This window comes from Eptesicus fuscus, chromosome 15, assembly GCF_027574615.1.
Source record: "Eptesicus fuscus isolate TK198812 chromosome 15, DD_ASM_mEF_20220401, whole genome shotgun sequence".
Lineage (NCBI taxonomy): Eukaryota > Metazoa > Chordata > Mammalia > Chiroptera > Vespertilionidae > Eptesicus > Eptesicus fuscus.
Genome location: NC_072487.1, coordinates 23953908 through 23979791, shown reverse-complemented (window position 1 = coordinate 23979791; position 25884 = coordinate 23953908). Strand labels below are relative to the sequence as shown.

Below are 25884 nucleotides of genomic sequence, written 5' to 3'. Positions count from 1 at the left end.
GAGCATTGTTGTCCCAATACACCAAGGTTGTAGGTTCAACCCCTGGTCATGGCACATACAAGAATCAACCAATGAATGCATAAATATATAGAACAACAAACCAATGTTTCTCCCTCTCTAAATAAATTAATAAAAAGAATTTTCAAGAATACATATTGAAATCACTCATTCAGAATAGAAAAGACGCCATAGTTTCACTTCAGTAATAAAACGATACCAAAGAAATGCTACCAGGACATAAGATAAAATGACCAGGCCACAAGTATTATATACCCAGCCAAGATTAAAAAGATAATCTCAGATATGCTACCAAGCATTTATTCTATTTAAAATGGCATATGTATTCTTATCCAAGTAAGTATAACTGAATTAAGTAGTAAGAACTGAATATAAATATAGATAAATCATACAAAAAAAAATAAAATTAGCTTCCCTCCCCCCCATCCTCCTTGCTGCTTTAAGTTTGCTGTGCTGGCCACCACACACTCTTCATGCCTAGTAGCCAGGCCCCCAAAACGGAGGGAATCAATGTCTTCCTGCTCACAGCCAGGAGAAAGGACACTAAATCTGTCAAGATGAAGAGAAGTAAGATACTCTATATACCTTGGTCATCACAGACACAGGGCAGGAGGAGAAACTAAGCAGTTCCTGCCCTCAGGTTTGGCAGTGAAGGAACTGAAATGAACCAGACATGCTGAACCGAACTATATTAAAATTTTAAAAATTAAATTACATATGAAAACCTAAGCTCATAAATATTATTCCTATAATAAAATACATAAAAATTCAAAACTATGAAAATTAATTATGTAAAAATTGATATGATTTATAACCCTAGATTAAAAAGTAATATGAAATTAAAATAATAAAAGTACTACATTCCTAATATTTCCTTAATGAGACATTTTAATTGGACCAAATATTTATAGAGGAAAAACTAATGTTTTAATTATTAGATTACTACAGATTTATGATAATTTAGACCAAATATTTATCTTCCAATGCTTTATAATAAAAGCAAATAAAGCATTTTCTAGCAAGATAGTAGTAAGTAATTTTTAAATGACAGTAATAAAATAAATTATTACCAGGTTGAGAAAATTCAGACACTGTCTGGGTAAAATGGGCTTTAAAACAAAATTTGAAAATTGGTTGAATACAGAGGAACATTCAAAATGATACAGGACTGCCCTAACTGGTTTGGCTTAATGGATAGAGCATATGCCTGCGGACTGAAGGGTCCTAGGTTCAATTTCAGTCAAGGGCACGTACCTTGGTTGCTGGCACTTCCCCAGTAGGGGGCGTGCAGGAGGCAGCTGATCGATGTTTCTAAATCTCTATCCTTCTCCCTCTCTGTAAAAAAAAAAATCAAATATATATATATATATATATATATATATATATATATATATATATAGTGACACAGGACAGTTTTTCCTTAACAGATGAAAAACTATATTCAAGCAAACACAGATATATTGTTATGAAAGTGAAGTTAAAGCAAAAAAGTTTAAACCAGGGTATAAGTGCTGTTTATATTGATAAAGTCAGAATTAATAAAATAGCAGTATTGAAACTTTAAGCAAGGGGAAATAAATAGAAATACAAGTGAAAGTAAATTTTTAAAATAACATCAACTCATGGTAAGTCATATAGGTAAATATATATAGAATATCAGGATATTTGAATAATATAGTATATCAAATTATTTTACTTGCAGAGAACATTTATGGAAATATTCATGTGTCATCCACAAAATGATTATTTAAGATACCATAAAGTATATTTAAAGACTTACCCTCAAATAGTTTATCCATATTCTCATATCACAAGCAATAAAGATCTAGGTTAGTTGTGTGTGTGTGTGTGTGTGTGTGTGTGTGTGTGTGTGTGTGTGTTTTTTTGTGTTTGTTTTTTTTGCTGTTGTTGTTAATCCTCACCCAAGGGTACTTTTTCTATTGATTTTTAGAGAGCATGGATGTGAGGGAAGGAAGGAAGGGAGGAGGGAAGACCAGAATGGAAACTGAGGCGAGGAAGGAAGCTGCAGAGCAGGTCAAGGACAACAGCCTGTGCTGTCACTCAGGGGACACTCTTAGGAGCACTCAGTGCTGGGTTTAATGCTGCACTGCCACCATTTTAAGGTTCTTAATAATTTTACCTTAAAACTCAGGTTTGTAAGTGAAGTTTATGGAGACAATGGAGCATGCGCATGAGCAGAGGGGATGCGCGCAATGTGAGTACCTGCCCTTCCCTTCACAAACAGCACTTGGGAAGCCCCATGGCACAGAATTTATGTGGATCCACGATGGTGAGAGTTCAGTGAGACTCAACATGAGTACAAGGTTGCTCTGTCTACCACTAAGAAAGTGGGGGTGCTCACTGCCCTGAGAGGCTACATGCTTTTCATTTGAACCAGTTGCCTTTTGGGGTCCCTGAGAACAACTGTATACATGTGGCTCAGCCCAGGAATAGTAAAAGGGATGGGAGTGAGAGAGCACTGAGGATTGTCCCTAGGAACTGAAAACGTATGAGTCCTAAACTAATGACTTACAGCCAATGAGCCTCCTCAAACAACAGCACGTTATTCCAGTAGAGATTCTGGCAAACACTCCTCCTTGTAGACAATATAACCAAGTGCAGCCTGAAATCTGGGACCGGACTTCTGTGTGGGGATGTACCTCAACTGAGAAGCTGTTGTGGGGTTGTGTGGAGATCACACTCTGCCACACACCAACTCAGCCACCTCCATGGCAGCCTGAAATGTCCTGTGGAGAGCTTTATAACAGAACTTAGGGGTTGGATATATGCAAAATATATGAGATGTATTCCTCGGGAGGATGATATTTTAGACTTTATTATTCATTTATAACTTACTGAGAAAAAAACCAAAAAATTTTCTATTTAACATTCACAAAACTAATGAGGTCTAAAAGACCTTTTAGAGGTACCTGGGTTTGTGCAAGTTGGATTTGAGGATATGCAGTATACGATCCCCAGTGTAAATGTCTGGGCACAAGCAAAATTTCCAGGGAGTATTTCAGACTTGCAAGGTAGTGGACCTGGTGAGACCAAAGTCAAGGTCTCCAAACATTAAAGGGGGACCCAGCTAATATATGGGTTATAGGTGAAACAAGCAGAGCATTCATTAAGGTAAATATATGATATGTTAAAAGGCAAATTGGAAAACAGGATAGGAGAGTAGGGGAGCCGGACCTAGAGGCCAAAGAGAGGTGGAGGGAATGTGCTGGGCTGGTTGTGGGGAGGGGCTGTGGACACACCCTCTTGAAGCTGTACCTGTCCCCACTCTCAGAAACCCTTTGTGACTACACAATTCTCTGTGATGCAGGCCTGGCTATAAAGGCAAGAGTCTGATCTCTCAGAGCTCAGTTGCTTCAAGCAGCGTTGCGATTTGGAAAATGGGACTCAGTCTATTTCTGAATAGCCGACCAGATTTTTATCTGAGCTTCTGCTCAGAATGTTTATATAGTGACCTCAACATAATTTCCATCTTGGTGTTGAGCTTGTTCCTCTTCTTCTTCATTTTCTTCGTGGGAATTCCATCCATCCCAACATTCTGGAAAAATGAACATACACAAAAGGTAAGGAACCCTGAGTGAGTGAGCCCCAAAAGAGTTCTTCATTGTTGTTGCCATTTCGATTCCCACATTTCTAAATGAGTTTGGTTAAGTCAGAGAGACACTGAAGATGGGATGTCTGAGGAGAGAATAGAACATCACTCTTCCAGGGGAAGAGACCAGGCAGGGCTAGGGGTTCAGGGAGAAATCAGGTTTCCATGTGAAGCTCACAGACCATCTGGGTGTGGTGACAGGTTTCTGGCTCCAAACACAGTGATTCCCTCATCCTGGATCCAGTTATTTAGAGACTTGGGAATCTCTGTAGGACGTCAGAGTTAACCAGAACTTCATCCTGAGCCATACTGCCCTGTCAGGCATCACTTAACCAAGCCTTTGTGTTGGCCTGAAAGCAGAGCAGTGCTGAGCCTCTGATAGCCTCCGAGTGAGCAGAGGCTGCAGCCTGAGCACCATCAAGTTACTGGGTCCTATCTGAGGGGACAAAGATGGACAGTAGGTCTCAGATTATATGTTGACCTTGAGCAGAGGACCTCTAAGAAAACCAAGTGTGGACCCCATAAACAAAGTCCTTCTTTGAGATTTTAAAAAAGGAAAAATTAAAAACATTTTAGCCCTAACTAGTTTGGCTCAGTGGATAGAGCGTCGGCCTGCAGACTGAAAGGCCCCATGTTCGATTCCGGTCAAGGGCATGTACCTTGGTTGCAGGCACATCCCCAGTGGGAGGTGTGCAGGAGGCAGCTGATCGATGTTTCTCTCTCATCCATGTTTCTAACTCTCTCTTTCCCTTCCTCTCTATAAAAAAATCAATAAAATATATTTAAAAAGACATTTTAAAGCTTTAAAAATGGTAAAAGGGACACAAAGTTCTATTAGTTAAAATGTATTTGGTTGGCTCAGAGAGACATTATTCTTAGATAGTATATGTCTAAGTTTCCTAGGAAGAGGAGGAGAGAAATGAGTCCTGATTGCCCATTCTTTCCTTTTTATTCTCAGCGTCAGGGCAGAACCAGGAGGAGAAGGAAAGGTGGGACACGGGAAGGTAAGGTTCTGCCTATTCCACCTGAGCTCCCCAAGGGTGACCCTTTCTCTCTCCTTTCCATGAGGTACCAGGTCCATGATCTCTGTCAGTTGGTAGACACAGCCCCTGTCAGGAAACAGAGCCCTCAGAGGAGAGGCTCCTGGAAAGACAGAGCCTGAGATACTGCTCAGATTCCCTGCTCTGCTGTCCCTGGGTAAGAAGCAATGAAGGACCTGGGCCATGGGTATTGTGAAATAGATGTTGAGAATCAGAACTTCTGTCTCCTGACTTTGAGAAAGTACTTTGACTTCAGGATGATCATATTCTTCTTTGTTGTGACCATTGGCCCCACTGCTTCATAGAGTGGTTTTGAGCATCAAATGCAATAATGTGTATAAAAGTACTTCATCAATTAAGCAACATGCATGGGGACCTTATTCATATTATCATTGACCATTTGACTTCATTTACTAATTCTTGAGGGTTTCAGAGTCTGTTATTCCAATGGTCTCCATAAAGGGACTCCTGTGTAATGCCTATGTGTCTACCTTCATTTCATGTAATTCACTCTCCTGTTTCCCAGGTTCGAGATATTATCACAGCAAGAAGGAGGAAAGGGAGCTGATTTCTTTCCTGAAAAGGTGATTAGTCTTTCCCCATTTTTCCTGGTCTCTCTCTAGCATGTTCTGTGCAATTTCAGGGATTCAGTGGAGCCTTCCCTAGTCATGGGAGGGGTTGCCATAGGAACGGGATTGTGAGTGAATGCTTGGGATGAGTGCAACTGAGTGCATTATGAAGTCATGGATGTGGAGTAATATGAAGGGGAAGAAGGCTACAGGTGGCCACACCCTCACCAGGCCCTCCTTTCCTTGTTCTGGTCCTGGCTGCATATTTTTACCTCCTATCTCCTGCAGCCCCCTGGGAAGGAATTATGATACCACCCGCTTTCGCCAACTTTTATGTCCAGACCCCTCCTGTGAGGTGTGTAATAATGCAACTGCTGAAATCAATCAGCTTTTCTCAAAGGCGTTGGAAGATTCTACTCCATCTGTGTCCCCTGTGGCTTCCACAGCTCCTGTGACAGCTCCTTTGACTGAGCCATCATTCAATCAGTCATCTGCTTTCCCAGGAGTCCCTACAGGAGAACTCATACCAACTCCTCTGCCTGAGCCTTCCCCACCAGCCCGCTCAGTTCTCCCCTTAAACTCAATGACCACCTTGGGTAATTTTCTCTCACCATCACCACCTGGTCAAACTCTGCCTCCAGAGCCAATGTACCATTCCTCACCCCAACCCAAAGACTTGTTCTCTTCGACCTTGACACAATGCGATTTCCATGAAGGGTTTCTTGCCCTGCATTCTACAAAGATCTCTTTTGGGGAAGACCCTGCAGCCAAATTTATAGATCCTAGACACCTCTTATTTCTCAGCCCTGATGAGCAGGACTCAGCCCAGCAGTACTTATATCCTAAGATTTGGGAGGACCATTTAAAGCAAAAACTTGCCCAGCTTTTCTGGGGTCTTCCATCTCTGCACAGCGAGTCCCTGTCCTCTGCTGTCCATGTTTCCGGTGACTATTCAATCTTCTTCAATAGCATCTCAAATACTTTCACAGGCCAAAAATCCCCAGGACTTCCTTATTTCCAACCTTCATCCTTGCCTGCGGTCCAACCTCAACCCTTGCCTGAGGTCCAAACTCAAACCTTGCCTCAGTCCCATCACTTACATCTCACTCAGATCCAACCCCAGGCCCACCTTCAATCCCCACTCCCAATCCTACCATCCAGTCCCATTACCCAGAATAAGGTCTGTGAAGTGTATTTCCACAGACCCAAGAATGAATCAGAATGTCTCACCTCATCTGAAACTGAACACCTGGAATGCAATTTGTTGCATAAGGAACAGGAAAGTTTGTGGGGTTTAACCTCTGTGGTTCAAAGTTCTAAGGCCCATGTTGCAGTCTCCATCGATCCTGTAGAGTTTCCTCTCAGCAGTGAATTTCGAGAGAAATTTGAGCATCACCTTAGAAAGAGGCTCATCCAACAATACAAGAACCAGCCCTGCAGGACCCATGGGTCTCTGTCACTGATGAAGCCTCTGAGCAATTGCTCAGGCATACCTGAGTCAAAGGGCAGTTCTGGCCTCTCCTGGGTCTCTGTGGATAAGGACCAGAGTAGTGAAAATCCAAATGTTGGATTGAGCCAACCAGGAAGCTCCTATGAGAGGAGCTCAGAAAGGTTTCAACTAGAGGAGAATAAAAAGAAGGATGAGGGACACAGCCAAGAGAATGATCCAAAAGTTCATCTGATGAATGATTCAAAGACCTCTTCAGGTAAGGATGTGGAAAGTGGCTCTGACATGAGTCTGTCAAGAGAAAATTCAATGGTTTTAGGGCATAGTGTAACTCAGAGACAACTGGAAAATGTCCAGAAAGAACATGTGAGCAAAAAAGTTGAGAAAATCAGTGAGAGCCAGCTGCCTGGGACTGTGCACAGTTCACAGCATTCTATCGATCAGATTTCTTCTATAAAATCCCACCCCAAATTAGAGCAAAGAAGTTTGCCATCATCGGTGGGTGGGGACTACCGCCTGGACACATCCCAGGAGCTTCCCTTGCTTGAGTGTGCTGCACAGCAGATGCAGAAATCCCACATTCCCAAGTTTCAGATGAGGATGTCAGGCCTTCCCACCAAAGTCCTTGAATCCAAAGAGCGCTTCAAATCGAAAGATACTTCATCCTATTCTTCGATCAATCCCAACTCTTCTTCCTCAACCAAACTGATTTCTGAGGCTAACACCAAATCTGGGGCTTTTATGCCCCTGAGAGAAAGCTCTGAATCCCTTCTTGGGGACAAAGTGGGAACAGAAAATGCAGCTGACCACCTGAATTTTCCTCTCCCTGCCACCTCACTTGTGAGCAAGAAAGAACATAAACCCGCTGATATCCAACACATACTCTCAGAGGAAATCCAGAAAATTTTGAAGGCCAAACTGCCTGTTGCAAACACCATCAGTGGCAAAAGAAGTCAAAGACATTCTCTGATAGCCAACATTCAGCCCCCAAAGATGCCTACAAGGCGAGCAGGGACCGGACAGGAGACAGAGAATAACAGTGTGAATTCTAATGACAGAGCAGAAATACGACAAGGTGAAAACAGGGAGAAATCAGAACCTGCTTTCATATCGACAGTGTCCAGGGAGACAGTCAGGGCTGAGGGGCTCAATGCTCTTCAACACAAAACTAGTGGTGTCTTGACAACCAGCAAGACAGGAATCTCCCAAAGAATAAACAGAGAAACCACTGTGACCACTGAAAACCCACCATCTAATTTAACAGTTCAAGCTCCTGACTTACCAGAACTTAAAACGCAAGTAGTGGCTGAGTTGAAGTTAGAGAAGAAGTATAGTCAGGCCCAAGGCCAAACCACGGACATGTCCCATGACTCAGATAGCTTGACTTACAGAGCCTCCTTGACTCCTGCTAAGCGTGTGTCCAGTGTGGTCATGGAAGTTCCCCAGGTGCTGCATGTCCATTCGGAGGACAGCAGAGTCAGGATGGAGAAGCAGCAGGAACCATGGCTTCCTAAGCACATGTTAAGGTCCTGCCAGGATCAGAATGTCCCACCAGCTGTAAAGACAGATATCGTGCGCCCTCCCCCAAAGCCTACAGACCCCAGATATGAAGAGCTGGGTGGAGGAGACGCACAACTGAGAATTTTCCAACCTGGAGGGAAGAGATTTCCTCCTCAGGACAAAGATTTAGAGGAGATGTTTGGGAGCAAGTCTCCCCAGACCCTATCTCGGAAGGGACAGGCTCTACCCAATAGCCTTTTCATAAAGAAAATGAAGAGCTTTTTTAAACGGCTTCATCCTAGAATAAACTACAGAATACATGAAATCCCCCAGGAAAAGGGAAGCCCCCTATCATCTGCACAGAGCGGAGGCCCAGTTAAAAGCAGAGCTGCCTTTACTGGGACAGCACAAGCCCACAGAGTCATGTCAGACATTGGGAAGTTCCCAGAAGAGAAACTGGGGCGTCAGCATGCAGGAGTTACCACCTGCCCTCAAGAGCCCCTTCCCTCTGCAGCGCAGTCTGGGAAACCTGTGCAGAAGGGAGCAGTGCAGGCCCAGGCAGAGCCAGGCCAAAGGCGTCATTTCCACCGCAGAACTCCCTCATATGAAGTGACAAATGCCATGTCCGGCTGCCATGGAGCTATCTTGGCTGCCCAGGACTCTACCTGTAGTAGACATACCAGAAATGAGGACAAACACCCTCAAAACGTTGTGACATTAAAGCCCCAGCAAATATGTCAGAAGCACCCTCAATCTGTGCCCCTCAGGGGGACTGTGCCCAATCCAAGCCCCACCTGCAGGCCTCAAGCTGCCAAGGGGCCTCCTGCTGTTCTCACCACTCCTGGAGGCACTGCCTTCAGAGATCAGCCTCCACGATTTAGACACACAATGCTTCTCCAGAATTTCCAGGGGGAATCATTTCCCGCCCCCAAATAATTCCTTCCTCGAGGGGAATATTGACTTGCCTAATAAATGTTTCTATAATAATAGTGATGTCTTCTCTGTGTCCTGAGTTGGGGGCATGGGTTTAGGGTTTCTCAGGGCTTGTGCTTAGGGAATGAAAGGAGAAGTTCAGCTCCTACTGATTGCTTCCTTTGGCTTCCAAAAGTGACCATTCCCTGGAGATCTTGTTGAGAAAGAGATATCAGGTGCCCTCCCCCAAAGCCCACTTCCTCCCTGATGAGGTTTGAGGAGATGAGCTCTGTCTCCCACCATAGCTTAACCCAGTGGTAGGCAAACTCTCATTAGTCAACAGAGCCGCAGTTTGCCAACCACTGGCTTAACCTTAATGAACATGGATAGCAGCCCACACCTTCCCCTTCAGGGAATGCTTTATGTCCTTTGAGGCAGTAGAGAAGACAGGCCTTCCACATCTGAAGATCAAGGATGGGTATATTTTTTCAGAAAGTGTCAGTGAAGAGGAGACAGTGGCTTAATCATTATTTCGAAGTCAGTGATCAGAGGATCCCACAGGTGGGTGAACCCTAAATGGGAGTGTTTGGCGGGGGGAGTGGGGGTATTGTTTTTCTTCTGCCTAATCTGCACTCACATCCGCCCTTATTATAGTGGTCTGGAGGGAAGGCAAATCCACGTGTACAGGCTGAAACACAAAAATGGAATGAGCGTCCTCGTGAGCACTTCAGGTAGCTTTCCCAGGAAGCCTTGTGAATCCTGAGTGTAAAGAGAAAAAGCAAAACAACAACAAAACAACAGAGCCCCTCTCACTACCACACTAGTATCTTGTCCAGAGTTATGCCATTGGCCTTACAATGACTGAAGCTAGAGATCACAGAAAAATGCAGACCCAAAAGGAGCTAAAGGTGGAATGGAGCCCAAGGCAGGGAATGTGAAGAGGTGAGCAGGCAGCGGAGAGCTCTTACATCCACATGGACAAGCAGCCAATAACCCAGCCTCCCTGCTCCTACACCATCTCATCTTAGTGTCCTTTACTTCTGCTCCAGTGCAGTCACTGCCACACTGCAGACCTTATTACCAGGAACATCTCTGCCTCAGGAATAATATAATCTGACCTTTTACCCTATGGCCTCATCCCCTATCCTTCCAGCATAGATGCCCATTGTTAGTTTTTAAAAATTCCAGGTCATTCATGTTTCCACTCACTATCAATCCACAAAGCTATTGGCTTCCTCCCTTTCTAAGGTAGACTTGATGGTATATCTAGTGACTAACATTTAAAAAGCTCTATGACAATGGGCCCCTTCCAGTCCCCTGGAATCCTTCCTGTCTGGCGAAATTTCAACTCTGTGTTTTTCCAGAAATGTCTTCCTATAAGTAGCTGATCACTACTGGATTACTAGTAAATCTCACAATGGATTCTACTGGTGCCATGGAACTATCTGGAAATCATTCATTCATTCATTCCACAGATAATGATCCCATGCTTACATGTGAACAAAAACATGGAGCTTCGTTCCATATTTCCTTTGTCTATTCTCTCCCCAAAGCTGCTCAAATCCATGGAAAATCTCACTTTCCTCAAACTGAAACCATCTCCACTTGCTCAACAGATGTGCTGGACACAGAGGAACAAGAAGCCATGAGATAGGGGACTTTTCAACAAAACACTTAAAAACAACACTGTATGTGCTTTCAAATATTTAGAAAAAATTTTCCTGTTATGCATGAAAATGACTTAAATGCAGATCAGATACACTTGTTTATCTCTTTCTTTCCAAAAATGCCATTAAAAGTAAAATATTAGATGAGAAGATGCTCAATATCACTAGCCATCAGAAAAAAATGCAAATCACAAGCACTATGAGATAGCAACAGACACACAAAAAGGCTAGAAGCAAAAAGTCAGGTAAGTCTCACTGAGAATGTGGAGGTGGAACCCTCACACATAGCCGATGGGAATGAAAAATGGTGCAGCCACTTTGATAAATAGTCTGGCCCTTCCTCAAAATGTCAAACAGAGAGTTTCCATATGAGCCAGCAACTCCACCTCTAAGTATACACTCATGCAAAATGAAAACACATGTTCACACCAAACTTGTAAACAATTGCTCACAGCAGTAGTATTCAGTATTCATAATACTCAAAAGGTGGAAACAGCCCACATGTCCATCAAGTGATGAATGGTAAATAAAATGTGGTACATCCATGCAATGTAATATCTTTTGGCAATAAGATATTAATACATGCTATAACATGGATGAGCCCTGAAAGCATTATGCTAAGTGAATAAAGCCAGTCACAAAGCATTATGCTAAGTGAATAAAGCCAGTCACATGTGATTCCATCCATATGAAATGTTCAAAACAGACAAAACAAGAGAAATAGAAAATACATTAGTGGTTGCTTAGGGCTGGGGGTGAGGGAAGAAAGGGGAGGAGAGAGATGATAACTAAAGATAAGTTTTCTTTTTGAAGTCATTAAAATTTTAAAATTGACTGTGGGAATGTACATATCTGAAAATACTAAAATTATAAAAGTGTACACTTTAAATGGGTGAATTGTATGGTATGTAAACTATCCTACCTAATAAAAGAGTAATATGCAAATTAACCATCACTCTGCTACACCCACCAGCCATGCCCACCAGCCACGCTCACCAGCCAATCAGAGCAAGTATGCAAAAAAAACCCAACCAAGATGGCTACAGCCACAGAGAGCAGGAGGGAGGCTTGGGTTTCCCAGGCAATGGAGGAAGCCAAGCTTTCCACCTGCCCTTGCCAGCCTAAGCCTCCACTCAAGGCTACAAAGTTTCAATTATAGAAGGTAAACAAATCCAAACAGAAATGGCGGCAGCCACGGAGCTGGAGAGAGCAGGCTAGGGTTGCCCCCGGCGACAAAGGAAGCCAACCTTTCCACCTGCCCTGGCCGGCCTAGGCCTCCACTCCAGGCTACAAAGTTTCAATTATAGAAGGTGAATAAACCCCAACAGAAATAGCTGCCACCACAGAGTGAGCAGAAGGCTTGGCTCCATTCCAGGTTACAAAATTTCAATTGTAAGAAGATATATATACCCCAGATATCAGGGCCTCCACTTGGGTCACTGGGGGGCATGGCCAGCCTGCAAACCACCACAGGCCCCTTGCCCAGGCCATCCCATGCCCCAAGGGAACCCTCACCCTGATCCGGGACACCCTTCAGGGCAAACCAGCTGGCCCCCACCCATGCACCAGGCCTCTATCCTATCTAATAAAAGAATAATATGCAGATTGACCATCACTCCAACACACAATATGGCTGCCCCCATGTGGTCAAAGATGGCTGCCCCTATGTAGAACAAGATGGCCACCATAAGATGGCCAGCAGGGGAGGGCAGTTGAGAGGGACCAGGCCTACAAGGGAGAGCAGTTGGAGTCGATTAACCCTGCAGGGGAGGGCAGTTAAGGGTGATCAGGCCAGCAGAGGAGGGAAGTTGGGGGCAAACAGGCTGGCAGGGGAGCAGTTAGGCATCAATCAGGCTGGCAGGGGAGTAGTTAGGGGGTGATCAGGCTGGCAGGCAGAAGTGGTTAGAGGCAATCAGGAAGGCAGGCAGGCAAGCAGTTGGAAGCCAGCAGTCCTGGATTGTGAGAGGGATGTCCAACTGCCCATCGGGTCTAAATGGGCAGTCGGACATCCCTCGAGGGGTCCCAGATTGGAGAGGGTGCAGGCTGGGCTGAGGGACACCCTCCCCCCGCCCCCGTGCATGAATTTCGTGCACCAGGCCTCTAGTCCTACATAATAATAGACAAATATGCAAATTGACCACACCGTCGCTACGCCCAAGCCATGCCTACCAGCCAAGCCACGCCCACCAACCAATCGGGACGAGCATGCAAATTACCCCAACAAAGATGGTGGCTAATTTGCATATCAAGACAGCGTAGAAAGAAGCCAAGAGCTGCAGAAGGGAGCAAAGCTGCGGAGAAGCAAGCAATATGCAAATCGACCGAATGGTGGAACAACTGGTTGCTATGACACTCACACTGACCACCATGGGGCAGATGCTCAACGCAGGAGCTGCCCCCTGGTGGTCAGTGTGCTCCCACAGGGGGAGCGCCACTCAACCAGAAGCCAGGCTCAAGGCTGGCAAGCACAATGGCGGGAGCTTCTCCTGCCTCCATGGCAGTCGGACATCCCTTGAGGGTTCCCAGACTGCAAGAGGGTGCAGGCTGGGCTGAGGGACCTCACTCCCCAGAGCATGAATTTCATGCACCGGGCCTCTAGTTTGTAAATAATTAAACTGTGGAAGAGTTGCATGCATGGTAAAACCAGAAACCCTTTATCCAGATTTACCCACTAACATTTTGACACATTTGTGATTTCTCTTCTGTCTCTGTTTCTGCCTGCTCCCCCACCCACCTCTCTCTCTCTCTCTCTCTCTCTCTCTCTCTCTCTCTCTCTCTATATATATATATATATATATATATATATATATATATATACTAGAGGCCCGGTGCATGAAATTCATGCATGGAGGGGGGGGGTTCCCCCAGCTCTGCCTGCACCCTCTGCAATTCGGGACCCTTACAACTTTTTCTTATCTAGCTAACGTCTTCACATTTAAAAAAATTAACTGAAATATCACCTACCTTAGGAAATCCTCTTTGAACAAATGTCTTTACAATCTGTATTAAGTATTTTCATAGTATACCATTCTTTTTCTTTCACAGCTACTTAGAGTAGGTGCAATGTGGTTTTCATTCTTGCATCTGAATTTTTTCTTCTTACTCTTGTAATAGCAAAGCTTATCCAATTTACATTTTCCTTTCATGGGCTTATAATTGGTTCAGTTTCTAGTTGGCTCCCTGCTTTTTTTCAAGCAATAAATTTGGGTTGTGATAGTAAGCCTCACTTGTAATCAAGCCTGTAGGTCTCTCTATCTGAATATTTCTGTAATACCTATCACGTTAGCATACCAGAGATTGTGTTCATTTATAGAAAATAACAATGAATGTCACCTGATCATTTGATCTTCTAGTAATATTTTATAGCAAGATGTATTATTCTAGTAATATAACTATTATAAAACTGAGGCGTACAGAAATAAATTCTGTTGAACAATAAAGAATTATTCAAATATCAAAGCATGGTACACTTAGGTCCTCCCTTGTCCTGTGCCTCAGATATCATAGCATAGTACACATGGAACTCAGCTTCCTTTAAAATAGGAAGGGATGCCATACTCATGAAGCAGCTGATTTTTATTTAAGGGCCTCACTTGTTCTGCACCTTTACTGAATGGTGAGTAGGGGCTGAAGGAATTTGAGGAAACCCAGACAGAATTTTCCTCCTAAAAGATTTTGCTAAGCTGGCCACCGGGACTGCCGGGCATTTGTCCAATTAAAACCCAGACTGGTCTCCTACTGCTAATGCATAAAGATCAAACCCCAGCCTACAGGAACTCACCCCCACAGTCAGTACCAGGCCGCTGGGTAGACCTGGGCTGGTGCTCCTAACTCTGGGGAGAGGGAGACTTCCCATGGCTGCAGGCTAGAGGGGAACAGATCCATAGCGCAGGTTGGTCAGCAGAGCGGCTTCTTCGCCTGGGATTGCAGGGCAGCTTGGCCAGGCTCTGCCTGGCCTGTTCACCCCATGATTGCAGGTCAGCTCGGCCTGGCCTGTTCTCCCCATGATCGTGGGGGTCAGATCGGCCTGGCCTGTTCACCCAATGATCGCAGGTCAGCTCGGCCTGGCCTGTTCTGTTCTCCTCATGATTGTGGGTCAGCTCGGCTTGGCCTGTTCACCCCATGTTCATGGGGTGGCTTGGCTTGGCCTGTTTGCCCCATGATCGTGGGTCAGCTTGGGCCCAGGTTCTTCGTCCGGTGATCACAGGGCGGCTTGGCTTGGCCTGTTCGCTCTGCCTTGGCTGGGTGGCTTGGACCCGGGCAGGTGGTGTGGCGGCTTGCCTGGGTCCCCATCTCAGCTTGGATCCACCAGTGGCTTCAGGCGCTGTCCCTCCTCCCCCCTGTGCTGCCTGCCCATGTCCCCAACTACATTGGCCGCATAGGGCCTCTGCCTCTGTCACCTGCATATACAAATTTACCTGCCATCTTTGCTGGGTTAATTTGCATATCACTTCTGATAGGCTGTGGGCGTGGCAAAGGTACGGTCAATTAGCATTTTTCTCTTTTATTAGTGTAAATCTTTTTTTCATTACATATATGAAAAATATGCATGCATTCCTGAACTTCCTCTTTCAATATTTCATTGCAGAGTTTTAAAGAAAAAGATTCTCTTACATATGGTACAGCTATTGAGTAATTTAATATTTGCCATAAAACTTTAACTTAATCTCCCACTCATAGTCTATTTTTGTCAATTTATCAAGTAAGGCCCTTTGTGGCTTTTTTTTTTTGAAACCTCCATTAGAGGATTCAGTCTAGAAGCACACACTGCATTGAGTTGTCATGCATCTTTAGTCTCTCTGAATCATGTTATTAGTCTTTCCTTTTTATGACAAGGCCATTATTTAAAATATTTTAAATTGATTTTAGAATGGGAGAAGGGATGAGAGAGAGAAACATCGAGAGAAAAATATAGATGCACTGCCTCCTGCATGCCCCCTACTGAGGATCAAGCCCACAACCCAGGCATGTGCCCTGACCTGGAATTGAACCAGCGACCTCTGGTGCATGGGACTATGCTCAACCAACTGAGCCACACCGGCCAAGGCAACAAGGCCATTTTTGAAGAACATATTCAATGTGCCATTGTTATAATGCCTTCTCATTTAGGAAAAAAAGTTGGTGTAGTTTATCTTGCTCAGATCTTAAAGGATGTTTTTACGACTCTGAGTCCTAGGACCTTAGGGAAAATAGGGACCAGTCTTGCTATAAGAAAGTGATCCCAGAAGTACGAAGATAAGTGGAGGGATTTTTCTGAAGAGTCACCTCCAGCAGTCAAGGGAGGATGTGGGGCGGGGGGGGGGGGGGGGGGGGCTAAAAGTGCACCTTGCTTTTGGATGAGACAACGGTGAAGCTGTGGATGCAGGAGAAGACACACAAAGAATGGAGCTGTCATTGCTGGTGAACATCCTCACTGGGAGGGAGAGGATGGAGGACTGAGGCCAAGCCTGATTCCTCAGACTCAGGGAGGGAATGCAGGCAAGAAAGGTAAGGAAATGGCTTCATTTCAGCAGTTTATAAGCTAAAAAGGGAAGCTGTAGTGGTTGTAACTATTCAAGGATTACCTGGCATGGGGAGAGGAAATGAATACATATACAACATCAACAAAAACTACATTATTTAACCCTTTGCACTCGCTTGCTTTTTTCTCGATTCCTTTATTCTAATGCTAACCATGTTGAGTCACACTCGACATCCGAGTGCAAAAGGTTAAAAAACTATAGAGATGCCCATAGGAACTTCGGTAAAAAGTTAGTAGATTTTGGAAAACAATCATTAATGTTTCATAGAAGTAAACATCAGTGTGAGTAAAAAAACAAAGCAAAACACAAAAACAACAACAAAAAACACACAACCCAAAATGTACTGCTAAATATAATCACAATTGTTCTCATTAGAAATTATGCTAAAAAGAAGCCTACTCCTTAATTAAAATGTGTTTGGTCTTGTGTTGTGACTAGCACAATGGCTATGAAAAATAAAGAATTAAAAATGTTGTAGAGAGAGAAGGAATTTGGCAGAAGAAAGGGGGATCAGCAGGGCTAGACACTGTATGGGTGAAGGGGACTGGATTTGAGAATCTCAGGGCTATCTAGGCTATTAGGGGCTTATAGCCTTAAAGGGATCTTGCCAGTAAAAAGATTACTAAAGAGTTTAGAGATGTTTGCTACTGGTGCATGGGTGTGCCATGGCCTCATCTCCCTCTCTGTCATGCTTTCTCTTCTTTGGTACAGTCTGATCTGCTCCCCCATGCTTTTTTAAAATTTCACTTTTCAAACTGAGGCCATCTCCACTTGCAGATGAGAACTGCTGGGACTCTCATGATGGAAAAGCTTTTGCTCAGATAAGACAACCCTCCCCATCCTCCTAGTAACTGTGCAGGGTAATTTGTTCTTCTATTAGGTTTTTTTTATTCTGAGGAAAAATATCTGTGACCATGAATTGGAAGAATTAACATCATTAAAATGTCTATACTACCCAAAGCAATCTATAGAATCAACACAATCCCTTTTAAAATACCAATGGCATATTTCACAAATCTAGAAAAAAAATTCCAAAAATTATATGGCACCAAAAAAAGACCCCAAGTAGCCTCAGCAATCTTGAGAAAAAAGAGAAAAGTTGGAGGGATCACAATACTGAATATTAGACTATACCACAAAACCACTGTAATCAAAACAGCCTGGTACTGGCATAGAAACAAACATATAGATCAATGAAACAAAACAGAGAGCCAAGAAATAAACCCATGCCTCTATGGTCAATTAATAATTGACAAAGGAGCCATGAGCATACAATGGAGTAAAGACAGTCTATTCAATAAATGGTGCTGGGAAAATTGGACAGGTACAAGCAAAAAAATAAAATAAAATAAAACTAGACCACCTCTTACAAGAATAAACCCCAAATGGATAAAATAAGTCACAAAACAATAAAAATCCTAGAAGACATAGGTAGTAATTAAAACCTCAGACATCTCTCAAAATAATATTTTTGCTGATATTTCATGCTAGGGAAAGGGAAACGGGGGGGGGGGGGAAGAAACAAATGGAACTACATCTCACTGAAAAGCTTCAGCACAGAAAAAGAAACCATCAACAAAATGAAAATGGAACCCACTGCATGGGAGAACATATTTGCCAATGATACATCTGATAAGAGGTTGATTTCCCAAATATATAAAGAACTTCTACATTTCAACACCAGAACCCAAACAATCCAATTTAAAAAAAAAAAAGGGCAAACAACCTAAATAGATACTTCTCCAAAGAGGACATACAGATATATGAAAAGATGTTTGACATCACTAATCAGAGAGATGCAATTTAAAACCACAAGAAGATATCACCTCACACCTGTCAGAATGGCTATCATCAATCAATCAACAAACAAGTGTTGGCAAGGATGTGGAGAAAAGAGAATGGTTGTGCACTGTTGGTGGGAATGCAGACTGGTGCAGCCACTGTGGAAAGTAGTATGGAGTTTCCTCAAAAAATTAAAAATGGAATTCCCATTTGACCCAGTGATCCCATTTCTGTGATTATATATATATATAAAAAACCACCCCAAAACACTAATTTGAAGGAATATATGCACCCCTTTCTTCATTGCAGCATTATTTACATTAGCCAAGATTTAAAAGCAGCCCAAGTGTCCATCAGTAGATGAGTGGATAAAAAAGCCATGGCACATTTACACAATGGAATACTACTTGCTCATAAAAAATAAAGGAATCTTACGCTTTGCAACAGCATAGATGGACTGGACAGTTTTATGCTAAGTGAAATAAGAGAGTCAGAGAAAGACAAGTACCATATGACTTCATTTATATGTGGAATCTAATGAACAAAATTAACTAACAAACAAAATAGAAACGAACTCATAAAGAACAAACTCATAGCTGTCAGAGGGAAGGTGGGTTTAGGGGGCTAAGTGAAAAAGGTGAAGGGATTGAAAAGAAAAAAAACTCATAGACACAGACAAAAGTATGATGATTACCAGATGGAAAGGGTGGGAGGTCAAGAAGGGTATAAGGGGGATAAATGGTGATGGAAGGAAACTTAATTTGGGGTGGTCAACACACAATACAATACACAGATGATGTATTGTAGAATTGCACAGCTGTAACCTATATAATTTTATTAACCAGTGTCACCCCAATAAATTAAAAAAAAAGATATAGCTATTTCCTGGAACTTGTGCATAAATAAATAAATTTGGATTTAAAAAAGAATTGAAAATCTCTTAAAGTTACTCAGACTTGTAAATTCTCAATTCACAGAGGGCATGTGAACACTTAGAATGCAATGAGCTTTGAGATAAGAAAGATTATGGTAATATTTTCTCTCAATCCCCTTATAAATTGAATCCAGAACATTACTCATACTACATTTTATGAGAGCACATTCAATAAAATGTATGTAATATTGTTTTTCTGCAAATATAAAATATATAAAATGTTACCATTCTTACTGTCCATTTGGGCCAATTATAGTTTTCAAATAAAATATGAACGATGCACAAAAATGAGAAAAATAATAGAAGAAATGAAAATAACTTATGTAATAAAGAAACTGAAGTTGGAGAAAGACGAGGATTAAAGCACTATTTACTCCCATGTTATTTAATATAATGTGAACATCTATAAATTTCTCTGGAAAATGCATATGGAACCATTTCATGTTGGTGGGGGTGATTGTGGATATTTGTCCAGGGAGAGTGAAGATTCACTGGTTAGGATGATGAGGCAGGATTCAGCAGATCTGTGTTCAAATTTTAAGAAGCTGCCTGAGCAAGAGGAAATAGGCATTTCCATCACATTCTAAGAACATATTACTCAAACATGAAGAATCCCCATGAAGACTGTTTAAAGTTCATATGTCTGGACTCCATCCCCAGAGAATCTGATTCCAAAGGTAGAACTGATTCCCCAGAATTATCATTTTCAGAAGTACCAGAAATAATTGTGATTAATATAGTTGATAAATGATACTCTGGAAAACCAGTGGGCAGAAACTGTGGGATTACTTCCATACATAAAAAGCAACACATTAACCAATAGTATATGACATCTGCTCCCCATCAGAAATAAAGCTAGCCAACGAAACATTTTTTTCTTTCAGAATTTAACCCTTATTCATCTAGGTCAATCAGAATTTTGAATAGTTCGTGGAAAGGTGAGGCCTATTAAACATATGTCCTATCTCACTCATGTTTTTCCAATCTCTACAGCTTTTAAAGTGCTCTCAAACCAGCCTTTGCTGACTTGAAACTTCCTATCTTTTGCACTTGAATTCTCACATTTAGTTCACTATTCTCAATGAAATATTTTAGGGATCTGCTCTTTTTAGGAAGCAAATTTCCTGAATTTCCTATTTTGTTTATATACTGAGAGAGCAGCTGAATCATAGGGTCTCCTTTCTCAGTCTGCTTGAGAACTAACCACAGAGACCCGTTCACGTGATCATTACTAAACACTCTTGTCTCTGGTCATTTCACCTAAACTGCCATTGACCTCCAATGTTAATGGTCTAATGGCCCAATCTCAGTCTTTTCCCAACTAATCAGCAGTGGTGTCTGACACAGTTGGTCATTCATTCCTCCTTGAAACACCTTTTCACCTGCCTTCTAGAACACACATTGCCCTGGTTTTACTCCAATCTGAATGGTCCCTTACTCTTTGGTCTCCTCTGGGGATTCCTTCTCATCTTACCATAACGCAATTGCCCAGGGCTCTGTCCTTAAAACTTAACTGGTCTCCATATACACCCTACCCTTCATGACCTCTTGCAAAAACTGAATGCTCAACTTTCAAAATATATACAAAATTCAGACACTTCTCACTGTGTTCACTGCTATCGCCCTTGTCTGAAGGATTATTGCAAAAGCCTTCTTACTGGTTTTGCTGATTTTACCAGTTTCCCTCACAGTCTATTCTCAACAAAGCAGGCAGAGATCACTTTAAAAGATACATCAGATCATGTCACTCCGCTACTCAAAACTGTCCTCAACTAAAGGCAAAGATTTTACTGTGGCCTACAAGGCCCCATAAGCTTTAGCTTTTCATGAATACCCTGACCTCATGCCGACTACTGATGACCTCATTTGCTCAACCCCAGTGATACTGACCTTGCTGTTTGTGGTACCAAGCACACACACCATACATTATTTGGAGTGTTCTTCCGCTATTCGGAGCTTTCCTCCAATAGATATGCACACACACAGTTTAGACCCTTGCCTCCTTTAGGTTTTCCCTCAGGTATCTGCCACCTTCTCAATGAGGTCTTTTCTAGCCACTCTACTCATAATTGCAACCCCCCATTCTCTGTTTTACTTTGTCTCCATGTTATTTATCACAACCTGCACCATTTCCACTAGGAATTTTATCAATTGTTGTATTGCATATCATCCTCATTAGAATGTAATTTTCATGTTCTCTATAATATCTCAGCATCTAGGAGTTCAACAAGTATGGGATGAATAAAAAAATAAAGAAAAAAACTGAATTTTGAATAGGTAAAAATTATGGATTAAAATATATCTGCATATGTATCCAAAACTTCTCAAACCACAATCATTGAAACTGTGTTCGGTGATGGATTATTGCAGATCAATTCGTTTTGTACATTGTTGTAAAGGATAGTTAAGAACATAAAGAAATGAGTCAATATTACCTTTAACCCTTTGCACTCGCTTGCTTTTTTCTCGATTCCTTTACTCTAATGCTAACCGTGTCGAGTCACACTCGACATTTGAGTGCAAAAGGTTAAAGACGTTTCCATGGTTAAAATTTACCCCATCTATAAATACAGATCCCCAGAAAACACATTTTGGTAGAGTATTAATTACCCCCTCCCACTCCACATATATCACCTGTTGTTTTCCCCTTCTTCTACACCAGCAGATGTGTTAGCTGAACTCATGATCTCTTAGCTAAAGACCCCAGTCTGAGGTTCCCAACCTCCTTTCCATGTAAATATTACACATGGCGTAAGGTCTTGAAAAAAAGATGAGAGAGAGATGTGAGTTCATATAATAGTCCTTAAAAGAAATGGATATAGGCATACATTCTCTTCTCCGTGTTTCACTGGCCGGAATAAAGGTGTGTGGTAAGCCATCTGATTCTCCACTGTTGGCTGAAGATAACCCTTGGGAAAGAGCACAACTGTGACAGAAGGACTGTGCCTCACCAATTCCATTGTCACCAAATATGTTGCTCTGAAGGAGAGAAAAATGAAATAAATAAAACTCTCTCTTGTTTAAGCCAATTTTTTTAAAGCAGTCTAGACTGAATTCTAAATAATATATTAAAACCAATCCTTAAAACTCTAAAAGAAATAAAAATCCCAATATTTAAGTTTGGGGAAATAGGGATTGATTTAGAGGTGCAGGGTAGAAATCAATGTCAATTGGAATTAGAAACTTAAAAAATATATAACTTATATTAACTATTTATTTATAAACCATGTGCTGGAATTGTTTGCACATATATCACTTATCATTACAATTACTTCCAAAGGTAGGTGTCATTATATGTGCTTTATAGGTGGAACTCATAGGATTCAAGATGCTTAGATTTTTAAAGAAAACACAGCAAGTAAGCGTTAAGGCTAAGAGCCCAATTTTGTATTTCCCAAAGTGTACATTCCCACTCTCTGGTCTTTAGATTGATACATGCTGTCCCTCCAGAGAGCTTAGAGAAGTTCAAGGGAAGTAGTTGATTAACCTCTTGAAAAAATATATCTTTACTCTTCCTGTTCCAGAATGGAGGTCTGCAGAAGCCATGTCATTCAAAACCCTGAACAGTAGATGGAATAACTATTAAGTTTAAGTCTAATCCCCTATTTCAACTTGGATTTCCACAGTAAGATATTCAACCAGAACCTGAACCTGCTGGTGTCGTTCCTGCTGTACGATAATTCCAATAACAGGCTGCCTAAACGAGCTACAAGAGCATTGGCAATGAGTGGAATTGGGTTACCCCAGACATAACTCCCCCTCATCTGAGCGGTCTGGAGTCAAATGCAAAATCCAAATCCAAAAAACACATACAGGGTTAGATTCAATAATTCCACAGATATGGTTACAAAGTGGATTCAAAATTCTAATGTCTTTTATTTTTCCTAGCTTGGATGAAGAGAATTTATTCAAAAAGTTTAACAAAAATGACAAAGAAAACTAAACTTACAGTCCCAAGGCTTTTACATGTATGTGTGAGTACACACATATATAACCTGGGGAATTCCTAGCATCCAAGTAAACTACAATTGAACAGGCTGAAATCCACTCTAACTAACAATCAATACACAGTGTGCCTAGCTGCCTTTAGACCTCAGAGACAATTTGAATACTCAGGACATTTCTCTCTTCTTTAATTGAATTTACTGGGGTAACATTGGTCAATAAAATATATATAGGTTTCAGGTGTACAATTCTACAATACATTATCTGTACATTGTGTAGTGTGGTCACCACCCAAAGTCAAGTCGCCTTCCATCACCATGTATCCTGCCTTTACCCTCTTTGACCTTCCCCAGCCCCTTTCCCACTGGTAACCACCATTCTATTGTCTGTGTCTATGACATTTTTCCCCCTCTTAATCCCCTCATCTTTTTTACCCAGCCCCCCAAACTCCCTCCTTCCTAACAGCTGTTGGTCTGTTGTCTGTTATCTATGAGCCTGTTTCTATTTTGTTAGTTCATTTTGTTCATTAGATTCCACATATAAGTAAAATAATATGGTATTTGTCTTTCTCTGACTGGCTTATTTCACTAAGCATAATACTCTCCAGGTCCATCCATGCTGTCACAAAAGGTAAGATTTCCCTACTTTTCACAGCCCAGTAGTATTCCATTGTGTAAATGTACCACAGCTATTTTATCCACTTATCTACTAATGGGCACTTGAGCGGCTTCCAAATCTTGTCTATTGTATATAATGGTGCAATGAATATAGGAGTGAGGACAGTTATCTATTGAATCTGGATGCTTTCCACATTGGTAAGAGTTCAATCTCAGCCTGTGGAGAGTACTGATAAAGCACAAAAGACAGCTTTTTATGTAGATGTACCAACCAACACCATGCTTTGACATCCAGCTTAGAGTGGAGTTTGTGGTCTTAACAATAGGCTGTGCAAAGTGAAAAAGTGCATTTCTCTTTGACCTCTCTACTTCACCATTATGGCTGCTACCTTAAGGTAGGTATTTTCCTTCCAGGCCATTTTTAGAAAATTGTTACACCTGGCTTCTCTTCCCAACTCTTCTTTTATCTCTCTCCACTTTTCCTCCAATCTTTGCTTATATTTGCAAAGGTTTTGGGTTTCCTCCAGATCATACTAAAACAAGGAAACATTTTGGGGAAAAGCTAAGGAAGTAATGTGAAAGAACAACAGACACTTAAGATCTTCTTTTTCTTCTGAAATAATTCAATTCTTTGCATCGTCTTCCAAAAACCACTTTTAGTGTTTATCCAGAGCCTGGAAAATATAACTTACTATTTTTATCCAATGCTGTCTCTCTCTTCATTCTATATTGGGCATCTCCTCCTAGGTGTTCATGATCATGTTTGATATATATCAGACAAAATTGTAGTAAATATTTCCTGCCTAATTCATCATTTGAGCGATGCTATTACATGTGTCTAGAGCGACTAAAATTTGTTATTTGTTAAGGGAATTAGAAAAATTCTTTGATGATTATAAAGTATGTAAAAAGTTTCCAGAGTCATTTTGTCATTGGGAAATTTTGTTTTGACTTGCTTTTGATATGCATGTGTGTAGGAAGTGAGAGGCAATTTCATGTGTACAATTTCCAAGGTGAAAAAATGTTATAGAGGATGTACAACATGGGTGAAACATTTAATAAGCATTTCCCTCAAATCTTTCAATATATTTAAATTTCTTGATAAACATACAGAAGATTTTTTATTAAATAAAAAGTAGATTTGGGGGAAATGGCGAGATAGAGCTTAAGAATTTAGGTATGTTACCATAGAGATGTAGTGTACAACATGGGAAAGAACATCCTCTGTGGGAGTTAAAAAGAATAGATACAAAGTGCCTTGTAGATGCTACTCCTTACATGGCAACTATTAGTACTACTTGCTCTCTTATTTTATTTATTTTTAAAAAGATTTTTATTGATTTTTAGAGAAAGAGTAAGAGAGAGCAAGAGAAAGAGAAACATCAATGTGAGAGTGAAACATCAATTGGCTGCCTCCTTCATGTCTCCTACCAGGGATTGAGCCCATAACCTGGGCATGTGCCCTGATCAGTAATGGAACCTGCAACCCTTTGGTGTATGGGCTGAGGCACACCAGCCAGGGCTAAGTCTCTTATTTTTAAAATTAGTTACACTCTATTTAGAACTCTGTTTCATTTAGTTATAGCCAAGTAACAAATCGCCCCCAAAATTGATGTCTTAAAACACCAATTACTTATTATTTCTTATAAGTTTATGGGCAAGCTGTGGCTGGGCTCAGCTGATCTCAGCTGGACTTTTTCATGCACCTGCATTCAGCAGGTAAGTTAGGTGAGTGGAAACTTGCATGGTCTTTGGAGGCCTCGATTCGAAATTGGCATACCCTCATTTCCACTATATGGTTTAGCTCAAGGAAGTCATAAGGCTGGCCTAGATTCAAGGGTATGAAAATGGATCTCACCCACAGCATAGATACAAGGAGCAGTGGAATACTGTGGTCATTTTTGCAATCAATCTACCAGAGCATTTCTAACATCAGACCCCAAAGATTATTTAAAAGTTGGTGAAATTTCATTGAGAGCTCTGGATAGAAAAAGCAGCTTTGCAGTTCAAGTCCATTCTGTTCCCTTTCTTAAAGCTGGTCTTTACGGGGGAAAAAAGATGTTTCTGAAAATACATCACTATAGTTTAGCCTTCATATGTAATTTACTTTTTTTTTTAACCCAAATCCTCTGAAGTGTACCTTTTGTGGGATTCTTGGGTAGTTGTCATCTATATTGTAGCTATTGATTGCCTGAATGTATCTGGATAACCAAAAATGTTTAGGTCAGAGAAGAAATTTTAGAACTTGAAGAAATGTAGAGTAAGGCATGGCCTTTTACATGGAAATATGTGTGATCTTTTACGTAAGTTTACATTCTGTT

General features: G+C 41.6%; 1 protein-coding gene across 1 annotated transcript; it reads left to right on the top strand.

Moving 5' to 3' along the window:
* Nucleotides 1-5504: 5504 nt before the first annotated feature.
* On the top strand, nt 5505-9165 carry LOC103289228 (spermatogenesis-associated protein 31D1-like). The gene has a single exon (XM_028150485.2). It carries the CDS (start codon nt 5821-5823, stop codon nt 9118-9120), a length of 3300 nt encoding a protein of 1099 aa, XP_028006286.2. The 5' UTR covers nt 5505-5820; the 3' UTR covers nt 9121-9165.
* Nucleotides 9166-25884: the final 16719 nt, after the last annotated feature.

What these genes read in the sequence shown, in the direction of transcription:
- LOC103289228 (XM_028150485.2), top strand. Translation starts at nt 5,821, where the DNA reads ATGACCACCTTGGGTAATTTTCTCTCACCATCACCACCTGGTCAAACT.